The 15,898-nt window shown below is 45.5% G+C and overlaps 2 protein-coding genes and 1 long non-coding RNA gene across 7 annotated transcripts in view; 1 reads left to right on the top strand and 2 right to left on the bottom strand.

The window, feature by feature from the left end:
• The window catches only part of ZNF114 (zinc finger protein 114), a 75,858-nt gene that overhangs the window by 33,526 nt on the left and 26,434 nt on the right, over positions 1-15,898 (bottom strand). The window lies entirely within an intron of this gene.
• Positions 1-15,898, top strand: part of LOC110741943 — a 19,942-nt gene continuing 4,044 nt past the window's right edge. The window contains exons 1-3 of one of the 2 annotated variants that reach the window (XR_004180220.1): positions 1-1,093; positions 2,969-3,075; positions 4,659-4,822. This is a non-coding gene — a long non-coding RNA (uncharacterized LOC110741943). The other variant, XR_004180221.1, reaches the window with a different exon arrangement.
• The window catches only part of CARD8 (caspase recruitment domain family member 8), a 16,724-nt gene continuing 15,067 nt past the window's right edge, over positions 14,242-15,898 (bottom strand). Inside the window, exon 8 of one of the 2 annotated variants that reach the window (XM_031659096.1) lies at positions 14,242-14,702. In XM_031659096.1, coding sequence (XP_031514956.1) covers positions 14,553-14,702 — 150 coding nt within the window. In that variant the 3' untranslated portion in view covers positions 14,242-14,552. The remainder of the gene's footprint in view (positions 14,703-15,898) is intronic. The other variant, XM_031659097.1, reaches the window with a different exon arrangement.

Here is a 15,898-nt window from a genome sequence, read left to right on the forward strand (position 1 = left end):
TGCTCAGCCAATTAAACTTCTTTAAATTTAATTAGTCTGAAGTTTTTCTTTTATCACAAGTCACATCAATCTCTCAGGCCCCAGCTCAAATGCCACCTCTTCCTGAAAGCCATCCCTAAGTAGTCTCTCTAAAGAGCCACCCCAGCCCCTTTCTTTGCTTTATCCTTCACAGCACTTATCACTACCTGAAATTATGCCACACAGCTATTTACCAATTTCGCATTGTGGTTAAGCTTATCAAGTATGAAGCCAGACTGCCTGGGTTCAAATCCCAGCTCCACTACTTCCTTGTCATGTGACCTTCAGTTGTTCAGCCTATGTTACAGTTGAGGGGTCATAATAGTACCGGTCTATAGGGCTTTGTGAGGATAAATGAATTAGTGTGTATGCCAGTGTTCTAACATTGCCTGCATTTCCATTTTTTCCCAAAGCAGCCCAATTACTTATTAACATACTGCTTTTCCAGTAACATGTGTTCACCGTTATTGTCGATCTCCTCCCGCCAAAATATAAGCTCTATTTTGTTTTCCATTGTATCCCCAGTGCCTAGAACAGTGCCTGTTGCAAAGTAAGCTTTGAGTTAAAACAAAAAAAAGATGAAAGAATGAAAATGGCAGACTGCCTAGCAGAACTAGCACTTCGTGATGCTTCATTGTTGCTATGGTGACGATCCAACCTGCACGAAGATCCCAGCTTCCTTAACCTTGTTCTTACCTCCATCCAGCTCACCCATTGGCCACCTGTATCTCCTGCGGTAGCAGCCAGAAAACTACAACTCCCAGCAGGCTGAGCGCCACCAGCGCTTTCGCGCCCAAGTCCCTTTCCTAAGCGTGAGGGCTTGCGCAGTAGAATCCGCGGGCCCAGAACTCCGTCTGAGCTTGTGCATGTTGCGGGGTGTTTCCTTCGTCGGCAGGCAGGAGAGGAGTGGGGAGGACCCCTTTACCCACGGAGCATTGTGGGGCCCGCTCGGCTCTCCTTGTCCAAAGGGTCTGGGCCCCGGGGCTGCAGTCTCTGGGTGACGAGGCGGGGGCGGGAAACCTGCTTCGGTCTCCATGGTTACGAGTCGCTCAGCGCGCAGGAGGGGGATTCAAAGGTTGGCGTTGCCACAGTAACCCTGGAGTGGAAGGGGACGGGGATTAGAGACCTCGCGGGAGAAATTAGACTAACAGCCTGGGAACTGGAGGGATGGAGAGTGAGCGATCTCATCTCACTGCAACCTCTGCCTCCTGGTTTCAATCGATTCTCCTGCCTCAGCCTCCCAAGTAGCCGGGATTACAGGTACATGCCGTCACGCCTGGCTGATTTTTGTATTTTTAGTCGAGGCAGGGTTTCACCATTAGCCGGGCCTGGTGGCGGGCGCCTGTAGTGCCAGCTACTCGGGAGGCTGAGACAGGAAAATGGCTTGAACCCGGGAGGCGGAGGTTGCAGTGAGCTGAGACCGCGCCACTGCAGTCCAGCCTGGGTGACAGAGCGAGATTCTGTCTCAAAAAAAAAATATATATATATATATATATGTGTGTGTGTGTGTGTGTGTATGTGTGTGTGTATGTATATATATATGTGTGTGTGTGTGTGTGTGTATGTATATATATGTGTGTGTATATATATATTTCGTTTGGGTCTTCTGCCATCTGAGGGTCAGCTACAGGAAAGGGCTGGTTATGCTTTTGGTTGCAGAATGGCTGGAGCCAGGCCATCCCTGGAGAGGGAGGAACCTATGGCAAATTAATCAGAGCACAATCCAGACAGTCCGCCTGGAAGGAGGTAGCAGTTTGGCATATTCCTGAGTCCCTTTGGACTCCGTTTGGCTACAGCCACAAAAGCCTTTACTTCTGTGAGTAAAGTCAGAAATGTTGAAATGGAGTTTTCACAGTGCTCATAAAAGAGGCAGATGGACTACCCTGCACCACTCAACCATGGGTGCCCCAGCTGGTTTACTCCAGGCCCCACTCCCAGCATTGTAACAAGAGCTCCAAAACTGGCTCCCCCATGACTGGGCCTAAGTCACTTGCCCCTCATGTAAATCTATAATTGTGATTAGGGGAGTGAAATATCCTTGGAGGTGGAGGTGGCAACAGGTTTTTTTGATGTTCGTAGGATGTGTGAGGAGCGGACGCTGGAAATAAGACATGGGTCCTTTTAAGAAGAGGGAAGAGGGATGGATGTTGGGTGGATAATCGAGAAACATCCATAACTGAGCACCAGGAGTTCAGTATCTATCTGTCTCCATCCACCTTCTGGGGTTATAACAGCAGGCATCTTGTTCATCACTGGAAACTCAACATATAGGCACCCAATAAATGCTAGTGTATTAAATAAAATAATTATTGAATCCTACTGACCACTACTCTCTCTTATTATTATTATTTTTTAAGAGACAGGGTCTCACTCTGTTGCCCAGGCTGAACTGCAGTGGCATGATCATAGCTTACTGCAGCCTCAAACTCTTGGGCTCAAGTGATCTTCCTGCTTCAGTCTCCCAGGTAGCTGGGACTATAAACATGTGCCACCATGTCTGGCCTGACCACTCTTTAAGAAAAATAAATCTCAATCCTAGTGTGTGTCTGCCTGCCTCCCTGCCCTCCCTCCCCCCCCCCCCCCCCCCCTCCCCCCCCCTTTCACTCTCCCTCCCTCCCTCCCTCCCTTCCTTCCTCCTTTCTCTTCTCTCCTCCCTTGTAGGTGTGTGTGTATGTGTGTGTGTGTGTGTGTGTATCTGTCTCTCTTTCTCCCCCAGCACTTTCATATGAGCAGTCTCTCCTTCAGGCTGGCATCATGTTGTTTACATCACCTCTCTAAGCTTCAGCCTCCCATGAAATAGGGACAGCAAGAGTGCTGATTTAATGATATTGCTGTAAGGATTAAATGCAACTGTGCATAGGAAGCATTAGCCAAGCACTTGACACATGGTGTGTTCGATAAACAACAGCAACAACGATGATCACGGGGATCTGATTCATTTATTTTTCAGGAAACGTTTATCAAGCATCTGCTACCTGTCCCACCCTGCAGTGGGCATTGGGGAATGGCCAAGCAGATGAATGAGATCAGGTTCCCGTCCTCCAGGAGTGCAGCGTGGTAAGTATGACAGACATATAGGCATACAATGATAATATCAGGACATTATGTCCAGTTGTGGAGATATGATGTACAGTGAGTTAGAGGTGCACAGAGCAGGGATCCAGAACCCAGCAGAGTGTGTGGGGAGGTCAGCAAATCTAAGGCAAAGTCTCCCAGAGGAAGCAAGTATGCTGAAGTTAAAGGATGTGGGAGTATACAGGAAAAGAGGCCATGAGGGGAATCCCAGCTGTTAAAAAAAAAAAAAAAAAAAAAAAAAGGTCATGATTTTTTTTATAGGCAGTGTGTCACGCCTATAATCCCAACACATTGGGAGGCCAAGATGGGTGGATCGCTTGAACCCAGGAGTTTGAGACCAGCTTGGGCAACATGGTGAAACCCCTTCTCTACAAAAAATACAAAAATTAGCTGGGCACAGTGGTGGACACCTGCAGTCAGTCCCAGCTGATCAGGAGGCTGAGGTGGGAGGATTGCATGAGCCCAGGAGTTTGAGGCTGCAGTGAGTTGTCATCGTGCCACTGCACTCCAGCCTGGGCAACAGAGCGAGACCCTGTCTGGAAAAAAAAAAAAAAAAAAAGTAATGACAAACTCACTCCTTATTTTCTAACAAAAATTTCCCCTGAAATTGACAACCACTGGTTCTACACCTGTTGATCTCTCTTTCTGTCTCCCTTTATGTCTTTCAATGTTGTCCTGACCAGTTTTGAAGCCGTGGGTGGCGGCCTTTCAGTGCTTCTCGAGCAGCTGATTAAATCAACCTCCAACACTTCTCTTCTCATTTGGCTTCATACTCTGGGGCCATAATGTACTCACCCCAATGGCCCTTGGCCCATGTACCAAACAACTAGAAATAGCCCCCATGTCCCATAACCTGCAGAATTATGCAAATTAGCCAATCCATGGAAAGCCCTTGAAACCTAGCTAACCCCACCTAAAGTGTCCTATACAAAAACCCCCTCTTCTGCAGTGCCAGCTTGCTATTACATTTCTTCAGGAGCAACCTCCTCTGTGTGGCTCCCTGGGTGTCGATGGCCTCCTCTCCATCCGAATGTTACTGTATTATGTCTTGCCATGAAAAGAATCTTGAAATCTTACGAAGCAGTCTGTGTAGTTTTTTACGTGTTTCTTCCACTGGGGGTCCTCTAGGCTTCTTTATCCCATCTGGGGGTGTTACAGGCCGAAAGAATGAGGGTTGTGATCAACTCAGCATACCTGGAGGCTATATCAGCAAACAGGAAACTATTCACATGAAAGCAGGATGTTGGAAAACTGACAGCTGCATCTGCCACCAGAAGGGGTGCTGAGGGCAGTTGCACCCCAAGCGCAGTGTTCCTTGTGATTATCTCTAGGAACATCTGAAGCCTGTTGTACAAAGAAAGCAATTTTGTGAACCTGTGATAAATCAAGCAGCTGACCAACCATTACCTCTCCCTCCCTGCCCTTTCTACCTAATAAATACGAAGGGCTGTAAAAGTTCTGGGCCCTTGTTCACTAAGAGCAAGGAGACCCCGACCCCTTCTTTTAAAGTAGATCTTTTTGTCTTTGTCTTTATTTCTGCATTTGTCCCCCTTCGTTCAATCCAGTAGCAACTGACAGCGACAAGCGGTGCCCAAACAGGGACGTGGGCAAAGAAGGTCTGCTGGAGCAGAGAAAGTGAAACTGACCAGACGAACCAGAAACCCGGGGAAGAGTCTGCCGCTGTCAGCAGATACAAGGCCAGTGCCCTAAGGAGGTACTGGGATATAAGGTCAGTGCCCTGAAGAGTACTAGGAATGGAAAGTTTCTGAATAAGAGTAACATGGGGCAGACTTTGTCTATTGAAGAGCAACATTATATGCAGTTGCTTAAAGTTTTACTTAAACAATCTGGTACTCAGGTTAGTTATCAAACACTAGACTAAGATGCTGCAGGAGGTTATTACTCATAACCCGTGTATATCTCGTGGTATATCTCCTAATGCTATCCCTCCCCACTTCCCCCACCCCACGACACATCCCAGTGTGTGATGTTCCCCTTCCTGTGTCCAAGTGATCTCATTGTTCAATTCCCACCTACAAGTGAGAACATGTGGTGTTTGGTTTTCTGTCCTTGCAACAGTTTGTTCAGAATGATGGTTTCCAGCTTCCTCCATGTCCCTACAAAGGACATGAACTCATCCTTCTTTATGTCTGCATAGTATTCCATGGTGTGTATGTGCCACATTTTCTTAATCCAGTCTGTCATTGATAGACATTTCGGTTGGTTCCAGGTCTTTGCTATTGTGAATGTGCTGCAATAAACATACGTGTGCATGTGTCTTTATAGCAGCATGATTTATAATCCTTTGGGTGTATCCCCAGTAATGGGATGGCTGGGTCAAATGGTATTTCTAGTTCTAGATCCTTGAGGAATTGCCACACTGTCTTCCGCAATGGTTGAACTAGTTTACAGCCCCACCAACAGTGTAAAAGTGTTCCTATTTCTCTACATCCTCTCCAGCACCTGTTGTTTCCTGACTTTTTAATGATCACTATTCTAACTGGTGTGAGATAGTATCTCATTGTGGTTTTGATTTGCATTTCTCTGACGGCCAGTGATGATGAGCATTTTTTCATGTGTCTGTTGGCTGCATAAATGTCTTCTTTTGAACAGTGTCTGTTCATATCCTTTGCCCACTTTTTGATGGGGTTGTTTGATTTTTCTTGTAAATTTGTTTAAGTTCTTTGTAGATTCTGGATATTAGCTCTTTGTCAGATGAGTACATTGTAAAAATTTTCTCCCATTCTGTAGGTTGCGTATTCACTCTGATGGTAGTTTCTTTTGCCGTGCAGAAGCTCTTTAGTTTAATTAGATCCCATTTGTCTATTTTGGCTTTTGTTGCCATTGCTTTTGGTGTTTTAGTCATGAAGTCCTTGCCTATGCCCATGTCCTGAATGGTATTGCCTAGGTTTTCTTCTAGGGTTTTTATGGCTTTAGGTTTAACATTTCATTAATTTTTAAAAGAGATTATAATGTCTTACTATGAATAATCATACATAAGTATCATAGAAACAATATTCACATTGATTATATGTTCAAGTTATTATTTGGGGGGTTAAATGAACATATTACATATAATTAAAAGGAGGTTTTTCTGCTTGGTTTTGCTCCTTTTTAACGCAGCTATTGAAATACCTAAAATTACATCTAGACTTTGCATTATATTTCTGTTAAACCGCACTGCTCTAAGCCACTTTTAAAATTCATTCAACAAATATGTTTGTCCACCTCACGTATTTCAGGCAGCAGTTTAGGGGTTGGCTATATATCAGTGACCTAAACATACAAAACACGATAACTAGAGAGAGTATATAGAATGATCATGGAATGGAAAAAATATATGTACAGATGATAAGAGGTATAAAGAATAGTGCAGATCGAGAGTTTCAAAGTACTTGGAGATTCACTCCTTTACACAGAATTCATTGGTATACGTCTCATATCTGCATAAATCCACCTATAATGACACCTATACCTTATCAGGGGTGTGCTGACATATTTCATTAATGCTCTATGTATGTCCTGCTGTCCAACGGAGCTTCATCTCTTTGACCAATGGAATTGGAAATTTTTATTTTGAAAATATTTCAGATCCAATTCAGGCTTCATCATTAAGCATGCCCTCCTTCAAAAGTATCAGCTAAGGTTTTTCTTTTCCACTTTTCAAGTACAACAAAAATAGTACACATTCAGAATATAAACAATTCCTGAATCGTTACAGTGGACACCACCATGTAAACTCACACCCAGATCAAGAAACAGAACATCAGTAGCTGCTGGACGTCTCTGGGACCCCTCCAGTCTCTCCTTCCTAAGGTGTCCACTCACTGGAATAATAATACCATCTAGCGTAATCATTTCTAGCATGAATTCCTCCTCAATAATTTTACAAAATCTTGGCTGAGCTCTATCTGAGACATCTCGAGTATGATCACCTCATGATTCGTGTCCTGTTCTGTGTCCATGGGGTGCCTCTGCAGACCTCCCCCGCCAGGGCTCCCCGTGATTCCCTTCACATTGTATTTGGTCTGCTCATGAGAAAGAAGACCCACGGTCGGTAGACTCTGAATTTAAAACACCCATCTTCGAAATACATTTCGATTGTAAGGAAAATGGAAAACATTTTGCCAGATGAAATATATTCATGTATTTATGTATGACAAATGTGAACATTATAAAAGTTGAAAGTACAGAGAAAGTCATGTTCATCATATTACATATTTCTAAGACAGTCACACAGGCACAGTAAACATTTTGGCATTTGTTGTATGTGTTTCGTGGGTAACATTATACATTGAGAGGTTGTAGTTTATAACTGGACGTTCGTTTGGCCTGGCTGATTGCCTCCGGTTGTGGCACTTGCCTGAGGATAGTACTTAAAATGTACTTGTTAAAGGAGTTAAATAAATAGCTCATTTTATATTATGTACTTGATGATAGGTGTTTGTCATATGAGAGTGTACGTTTTCTGTACAGTTGAAAGTATTTCTACCTATGACTTAAACAGGACATAATATGCCATGTAGCTACGTCTCCGTGGCTTACCTGAACCTCCAGTATTAGCCCACATTTAATGCATTCTCATTTCTCACTATAGGTGCCCTTACTCAAGGGACATTTGCCTTGAGTAAGGGAAATGAGGGAAATTCCTTCCCCAATCCCTTGAGGAAGGGATTGATAGGTAATAGTTTCAGTGGGAGAATAGGCGGGAGTGATAGATGAGAAGGAAAACAACTGGCCATGAGGGACAGATGTGGGGAAACTAGCTGCTTCCTTTGCTGCATTATCAGCATAAGCGTTGTCTCCGTTTCCTTGGGCAGTGGAGCAGCCTGAAGGAGAATTTTTATTAAGGAAGCATTGACGATGGAGGAACCTTGTGTAGTGAGAAAACCTCTTTCTGCCCATATAACAGCATGGTGATGTAGGAAGTGGAAGGCATACTTGGAATCAGTGTAGATATTGACACGTAGTCCCTTTGCAAGGATAACAGCCTGGGTTAAAGCAATGAGTTTGGCTTGTTGAGAGGCAGTGGAAGGGGGCAGGGCAGTAGCTTCAATGACAGATGTGAAAGACACTACAGCATAGCCTGCCCTTGCCGGTGACTGACGATTGGGCCTTGAAGAACTACCATCAATAAACCAAGTGTTTATGGGAATCAGCGGGTGGGTCTCAGCCTCTCATTTTGTCAGCTACTCAAGATGGAGTTGCTCTGGTTCACATGTCTCACAAAACAAAATGTCTATGGGCTAGTATGGGTGTGCCTCCACTATAATCCCAGCACTTTTGGAGGCTGAAGTGAGGGAGGTGGATCCTTGAAGGGTCAGGGTTAGAGACCAGCCTGGCCAACATGGGTGGGAAGCCGATGTCTTCCACTAAAACACAAAGAAACTTAGCCAGCTGAGCGTGGTGGCACAAGCCTGTAATCCCAGCTACTCGGGAGGCTGAGGCAAGAGAATTGTTAGAAGCTGAGAGGTGGAGGTTGCAGTGAGCTGAGATCGCGCCATTGCACTCCAGCCTGGGCAACAAGAGCGAAACTCCGTCTCAAAAGCAAAAAAAAAAAATGTCTATGGAAGGCGTGCGGTCTCCTATAGCTGGGACATCAGCGGTCTGTGGTGAGAGCCTGCCGTCCCTCTGTCCCTTCACTCACCCCTCCCCTAGGAGCCTTTCAGTGCTGGGGTTTGGCTGAGTTCCTGCACCCCCACACCACATTCCCAGGTTCCTCGTTCTTCAGCCCTGGCGTCTGCATCGCCTCTGTATCAACTCTTGGTGCTTTCTCTCCGAAGATCTGCTCTAAGTCTGCTGGTTTACCCAGTATCTTGGTTTCTCTCGGTCGGAGTGGTGCTTCCGGGCTGTGTCAGCCAGCCATCTTGATTGACCCTAGGCGTGATTTTGAAAATTTATTTATTTATTTATTTATTTTTTGAGACGGAGTCTTGCTTTGTCCCCAGGCTGGAGTGCAGTGGGCGCTGGCTCACTGCAAGCTCCGCCTCCCCTGGTTCTGTCTCCTGCCACCTCAGCCTCCCGAGTAGCTGGGGACTACAGGCCCGCCACAACCCGGCACTACTTTTTGTATTTTAGTAGAGGCGGGGGTTTCACCATGTTAGCCAGGAGATGAACCTGGTCTCCTGACCTTGTGATCCGCCCGCCTCGGCCTCCCAAAGTGCTGGGATTACAGGCTTGAGCCACCGCGCCCGGCAATTTTGAAAATTTAATCTGCTCCCCTGACTTCCTGGAGACATAGGCCGAATGGGAAATGTGTCTGTGAGACATTACAACATCCCGAGGAGCCTTCTCCTCATCGGGAGGGATCACAGGCTGCCCTTGCTCTGCTTCTCCCCGGTAGGTCTCTTGTGGGATGTGGGCTTCATGTAGTCGTGTGGAGCCAACACCCACACGAGGAAGGCGGAGACTGCCTGAAGCGTTCCTTCCTTGTGAGATTGTTTTGGAGCCCATGGATCAGCCTCCCTGGGGTCAGTCCTACCTCCTGTCCTTGCATTCAGTAGAGCCAGGACACACTCTATATATTTTTATTCCATTGAAGTTGAACTTTCAGTCATTTGCCACACAAGAGTTGACACAGATCCAGGGTTTGGGTGCTGCCCTGGGTGATTTAAAAGTGTCACCCAAGAGCGACATTGGGAGGCAGAGTGTTGTAGACCTGGATCCATTACTTGCCAGTTAATGGAACTTTGGTCTTTGGAGTCTTTACTCTTTTTTTCTGAGACAGAGCCTCACTTTGTTGTCCAGGCTGGAGTGCAGTGGTGCGATCTCAGCTCACTGCAACCTCCGCGTCCCAGATTCAAGCGATTCTCCTGCCTCATCCTCCCAGAGTAGCTGATTGATTACAGGCATGGGCCACCAGCCGGCTAATTTTGTATTTTAGTAGAAGGTTTCTCCATTATTGTCAGGCTGGTCTCGGGTGCCAACCTCGGTGATCCATGCCTCAGCCTCCCAAAGTTTTGGGATTACAGGCGTAAGCCACTGCGTCCAGCCTGCATTCCATTTATCTTTGCCACACTGTATATATTATGTATATACTGGATAAATGGGTCCTAATTTTATAATATCTAGTCTTTAGCTCTTAAAGAGTTTATCAAGATATGACAAAAGCAGAGTTAGTAAACTAATATATTTCGTACACTTTATGTTAACATTAATAATTAAAGCGGCTATCTTGCACAGAAAAGGGCTTTTTGGAAGTGAAATGACATAAACTTCTCTCAGTGGCGTCCTTAGAAAGAAGCCTAGTGGCTTCTTTTTTACCCAATGAACTTAATATTTTAGCTTCCACGCCTCAAATGAATCAATAAAACTCATATGAATATATACCTTGCTTTGTTTTAATAACGACATATTTTTATTTTTTTCATAAAATTATGGCGTTCAATCTTAAATACAAAAGTTCAGTTCTACTTCAAGTGAGGTTATAGAAAAGTAACAAAATCTGCCATTTCTCTCACCATAACAATGCTCTAAGCCGCCGATGACAGAATCGCAGTCCGTGAAGACTTTTATGAATTCGAGGCCAGCTTTAGCAGAATCACTGCTGTGATATAATTCCCATTTCACAAGGCCTGAGACCAGCACCTAGCAGTCTATTGTAAATCACGCAGACTTCTGGGATAGACAGAACTGCACAGACTTTAAAAATGAGCTAACATAGAAAGCCCTCACTTCATAGAACTTAAAAAATGGGTGCCCAGTAATGAATACAGATGAATCAGAGAGTCTGGCAACACCTTGCCATTCAAATGTCAGGAACACAAATCAAAGTGCCTAATAGAGGGATAGACCATGGCTGTGAGCGATTGGGCCTCTGTAATCAGCACTTAGGGCATAAAGGTGGGTGGATCACTTCAGGTCAAGGAGTTGAGACCAGCCACAAGCCAACATAGACCCATCTCACTAAAGGCAAAGTGTGGTGACCTGTAACCCCAGCAGGAGAGAACTAAGGCAGGAGAATTCGCTGAACCTGGTGGTGGAGGTTGCAGTGAGAGCTGAGATCATACTGCTGCACCTTGGCTACGATGACAAGACTTTGTTCAAAAAAAAAGAAAGAAAAAGAAAAAGTAGAGAGTCATAGCTATCAGATCTGCTTTAAAGGCTTCCTGATAAAGTTTTCAGACAAAAGAAACTGCGGGGCCAAACTTGCAAAATCAAAATGACAGAAATGGGAAATATCTGGGAAATCCGTTAATGAGCCATTTCCGCAGAGCTGCAGAGTCAATAAGGTATACAAAGAGCTCGATGATGATTAAAAGAATTACAGGAGGCCTGCTTAATTTCCAAAGGGTTTTTGTTTTTTTTTTACTGATGGAAGTCCTCACATCTGTAGCCCAAGGTTGAATGTGATGGAAGATGGGGCTGGAAACCGCTGCCTCCTCCGAATTGCGGGAATAACGTGCCATTGTTCTAGTAATAACAACAATAAAGATAAAATCTTAAAGGGACGGCGTATATAAAACCAACTACCATTAAAATGCATGGTCTACTAATTTGGGGGTTTTGTTAACTTTCCTGCTTTTGTGGTGCGGTGGTGAAGGACATCAAACAGAGTGTCGCAAGAGTTGGTTTTCAGGTTTCATCAGGAGAATTTTCCTTTCAGGCCTATCATGCGCCAGCTTTCGGCTTCACCTTGACCTTACCCTGGGTCTTTGGGAAGCGATGTCAATGGATGGAGATAATTATAGCAATAGAACACGGTTAGAAAAAGATTTAAAAGCGTTGTGTACTTTCTTCAAGATATTCTTGAGGGAAAGGCATGGGGATAAAAGCCAATGGGTATCTTCCAGGTGTCCTGTCCCCAAGCCTGTGTGATGGGCCACACACAGAGGGCCCATCCCTCTGTTTGAACACTGGAATCAAGGATCATTTCTACTCATTTCATTTCCAATGAGAGCTGGGTCTCTCTTCCCCTCTGGACTGACTCCGCACAAACTCTGCTGTCCTGAAGATAGGACCATGAGTAGGGTCCCTTCCTTTCAAGCTGAGAGCAGCTCCGGGGCCGGAACCACCTTTCTTCTCCATGTGCTCAACTTGGTGGTCTTCTCTGCGTGTCTTTGCCTGCTCCACCAGCTCCCTTCTCATTCTCACACCCGAGAACCTCAGGCTGTCTTGGAGATCATGAGCACCCTTTCAAGATTGCAATCCTGGCTTACAGGTTTTGTTGGTTCTCCCTCACAAAACGATCAACCTGGATGAAAGGGGAGTTGGACTCTGAGGGTAACTCTGTACGGGTTGGGATCTGCACCAAGCGAATTCATAATGTAATTTCATGGTGGGGATGGGTCTTCATCTTGCTTGTGTTGCTTCAACCCCTTGTCCATTTCATTTTTGGATATTTTACTTCCGTTCTTGATTCGCAGTCTCATGATTTACTATATATTTCTCGAGTTCCATTGCCAGAACTGCTGCTCACGGTTCTCAGTCCAGAACGTTTTACCCCAATAACTGCTGTTTCTCCTTGCCGGTATGGGCGGCGGAGTATTCCCTCCACAAAACCACCATAAAGTAAATCTTTTCATTTGTTTACCTCATTTTCTGGCGCCAGCTTTGTTCTTTAGCCCGTGACTAAAGGTTGAAGTAGACTCCGCGACCAAAACGCTCCAAGAGCCTCTTAATCCATCAGAACGCTCCATCCTGGCGAGGAATTGTAAACATTTCACTAACTACGAGAGAAAGTCTGAGGGCTGGAAGTCACCGTGGATATCACGGAAGGTGGAGATGACAGCCACAATGAATCGCCACCCTTACTGGGCTTTCTAGTCTTTCATGGCTGCAATGAAATAATTTTGGTCTCATATTTTCTGTGACAGGGATCTTTGTTTGGCACATGTCTCTCAGTGAAACCAAAGTAAATTCGAGAGCCTCCACTTCATTCAGGAAATGTATCAGAAAGGAACATTTTTTCAGTATTCTTTTCTTTTTTTTTTGTTTTTGTTTGTTTGTTTTAGGGGCAGGTCCTCATTACCAAGGCTAGATTGCAGTGGCCCAGTCTCAACTCACTACAACCTCCGCCTCCCGGGTTCAAGCAATTCTCCTGCCTCAGCCTCCTGAGTAGCTGCGATTGTAGGCATGCGCCACCATGCCTGGCTAATATTTGTATTTTTATTGGAGACAGGGTTTTGCCATGTTGGCTAGACTGGTCTCGAACTCCTGACCTCAGGTGATCCGCCCACCTCGGCCTCCCAAAGTGCTGGCATTACAGACATAAACCACCGCGCCCAGCCCATTTTTCCAATATTCTTTCTACGCACAGGTGAATGTCTTAGGAACTCTGAGGGTTACAACAATATCATATCGTACTGTCTTACATAAATTATAGTCAAGGTAAATGTGTTTTAGACATGAACAATCAACATTTAAGGAGCAAATTTTTATACATGTTGGTACCAGGACTTATAAGTTGATAGAAGATTTCACAACTGGAGCTACCCATTTGAAAATAATTGAAATGATGTTTCCCAGGAGGCCTTCAATATGGTCTTATACTTTTATCTAAAATCCCCGATGTGGTTTAAAGTTCTGATGAATTTTGTGACCCCCTCCATTGGTAGCAGCTCAGTCTCCGTGTTACCAACACAGAATGAATCTGATGACTCTGAGTCTCCCATTGACTATGAGGTGCAGAAATTGGGTTTCTGGTCATTTGACTTCCAGGAAGAGCATCAGCTTCACGGAACAGCACATTCACCGAGAGGCCCAGCCACCCACAGACTCCCCATGTCATCCAGAATTTCCCTATTAAGGAATCAGCATGCTCATGACAGCTGAAAAAAAAATTTTTTTTAGATGGAATTTCCCTCGTTTCCCAGGCTGGAGTGCAGTGGCACCATCTCGGCTCACTGCAACCTCCACCTCCCGGGTTCAAGTGATTCTCGTGCCTCAGCCTCCTGAGTAGCTGGGACTAGAGGCACCCTCCACCACGCCTGGTTAATTTTTGTATTTTAGTGAAGACAGGGTTTCACCACGTTGGCCAGGCTGGTCGAGGCAGGTGGATCACTTGAGGCCAGGAGTTTGAGACTGGCCTGGCCAACAGGGCAAACCCCCATCTCTACTAAAAATACAAAAATTAGCCAGGTGTGGTGGCACGTGCCTGTGGTCCCAGCTACTTGGGAGACTGAGGCAGGAGAATCACTTGAACCAGGAGGTTGCAGTGAGCCAAGATCGTATCACTGCACTCCAGCCCGGGTAACACAGCGAGACTCTATCAAAAAAACCCAAAATCTCCTGTTCTTTACCCCCAGGTGTGAGGGGTTTCCATTCCCATGGCCATCCCCATTCTCGGGTCCCTTGAGCATTTCACTTCCCACGGACTACCATCACTTTCGTCGTCCTCACATGGGCGATATACTGACAATAGACTTCTTATGTGGGATGGAATGAGAAACAGGCTCTCTTCTTTGACATCCAATGGTGGAGGTGCATTTTCTCTCACCAAAAATGCCAGCGTCACCCACTCACCTACCTGGCTTCACCACAGTCTTCCAGACCAAAGTCCCATGTCTTTTGTCAGTAATTTCAAGTTGAATGGGTTCCTTCATCTGCCCAGCATAGAATTTCGAGAAGGGCTGGATTTCTCCAGGGCTCCTGTAGGACAATTTCAACTCCTAGAGGAAACATAGCAGTTGACTTAAGCAGTGGAGGGTGGAAAGGCCCAGCTCCCTACAGTGAACTGGCCAATGGAACTTTCCCCCTGTTATCTTCACAATGTCCTAGCTGGTTGAGAAGGAAATAGAGGGAGAGAGGTAAACATCCTTGTTTTGTTTTGTTTTGTTTTACAGAGTCTTGCTCTGTTGCCCAGGCTAGAGTGCAGTGGCACAATCTCGGCTCACTGCAACGTCAGCTCCCAGGTTCAAGTGATTCTCCTGCCTCAGCTTCCTAAGTAGCTGAGATTGCAGGTGCACACCACCGTGCCCAGCTAATTTTTGTATTTTTAGTAGAGATGGGGTTTCACCGAATTGGCCAGGCTAGTCTGGAACTCCTGACCTCGTGATCTGCCCTCCTTGGCCTCCCAAAGTGTTAGGATTACAGGCATAAGCCACCGCACCCAGTCGGTAAACATCCTTTTAAATTGAAAATGTTAGGAAATAATTTTATTCTGTGAAAGCAAGAGTAAACTAGCTCTCAACACCCCATGAATCAGAGAAAAATGATCTGAGCTGAGTACAAAAATCTTAGGTGTTGGCTGGGCACGGTGCCTCATGCCTGTAATCCCAGCACTTTGGGAGGCTGAGGTGGGTGGATCACCTGAGGTCAGGAGTTTGAGACCAGACTAGCCAACATGATGAAACCCTGTCTCTACTAAAAATACAACAAATTAGCGGGGTGTGGTGGCGGGTGCCTGTAATCCCAGCTTCCTGGGAGGCTAAGGCAGGAGAATGGCTTTAACCCGGGAGGTAGAGGTTGCAGTGAGCCAAGATCAAGCCACTGCACTCTAGCCTGGGCGACAAGAGCGATATTCCATCTCAAAAGAAAAAAAAAAAACCTTAGGTGCTAAGGCTCCCCATTAATAACTCTACTAACAGGATCTCAGACTGTAGAGAAATGTGAGAAAACTGGCAAAGGCAGCTCATCGGGTCTGTGTTGGCCTCACTGGGAAGCCAAGGGTCAGATGTGGCATTGTGCTTTCACGTCCTTCTCTTCGTTCTGCACCCGACTTCCCCAGGATTCCTGAGGAAAGCTGCCCTGGGGAATAGGAGCTACCCTCATAGGCAGGACAGAATTAGGAAAAGCTTAGTTCGTGCAAATCTCTAGTTTCTTTAGGAAACAAGCCCTATAACTCTCAGAAAATAGCAATTTAAAA

The sequence above is a fragment of the Papio anubis genome, chromosome 20, assembly GCF_008728515.1.
Source record: "Papio anubis isolate 15944 chromosome 20, Panubis1.0, whole genome shotgun sequence".
NCBI classification, from domain to species: domain Eukaryota; kingdom Metazoa; phylum Chordata; class Mammalia; order Primates; family Cercopithecidae; genus Papio; species Papio anubis.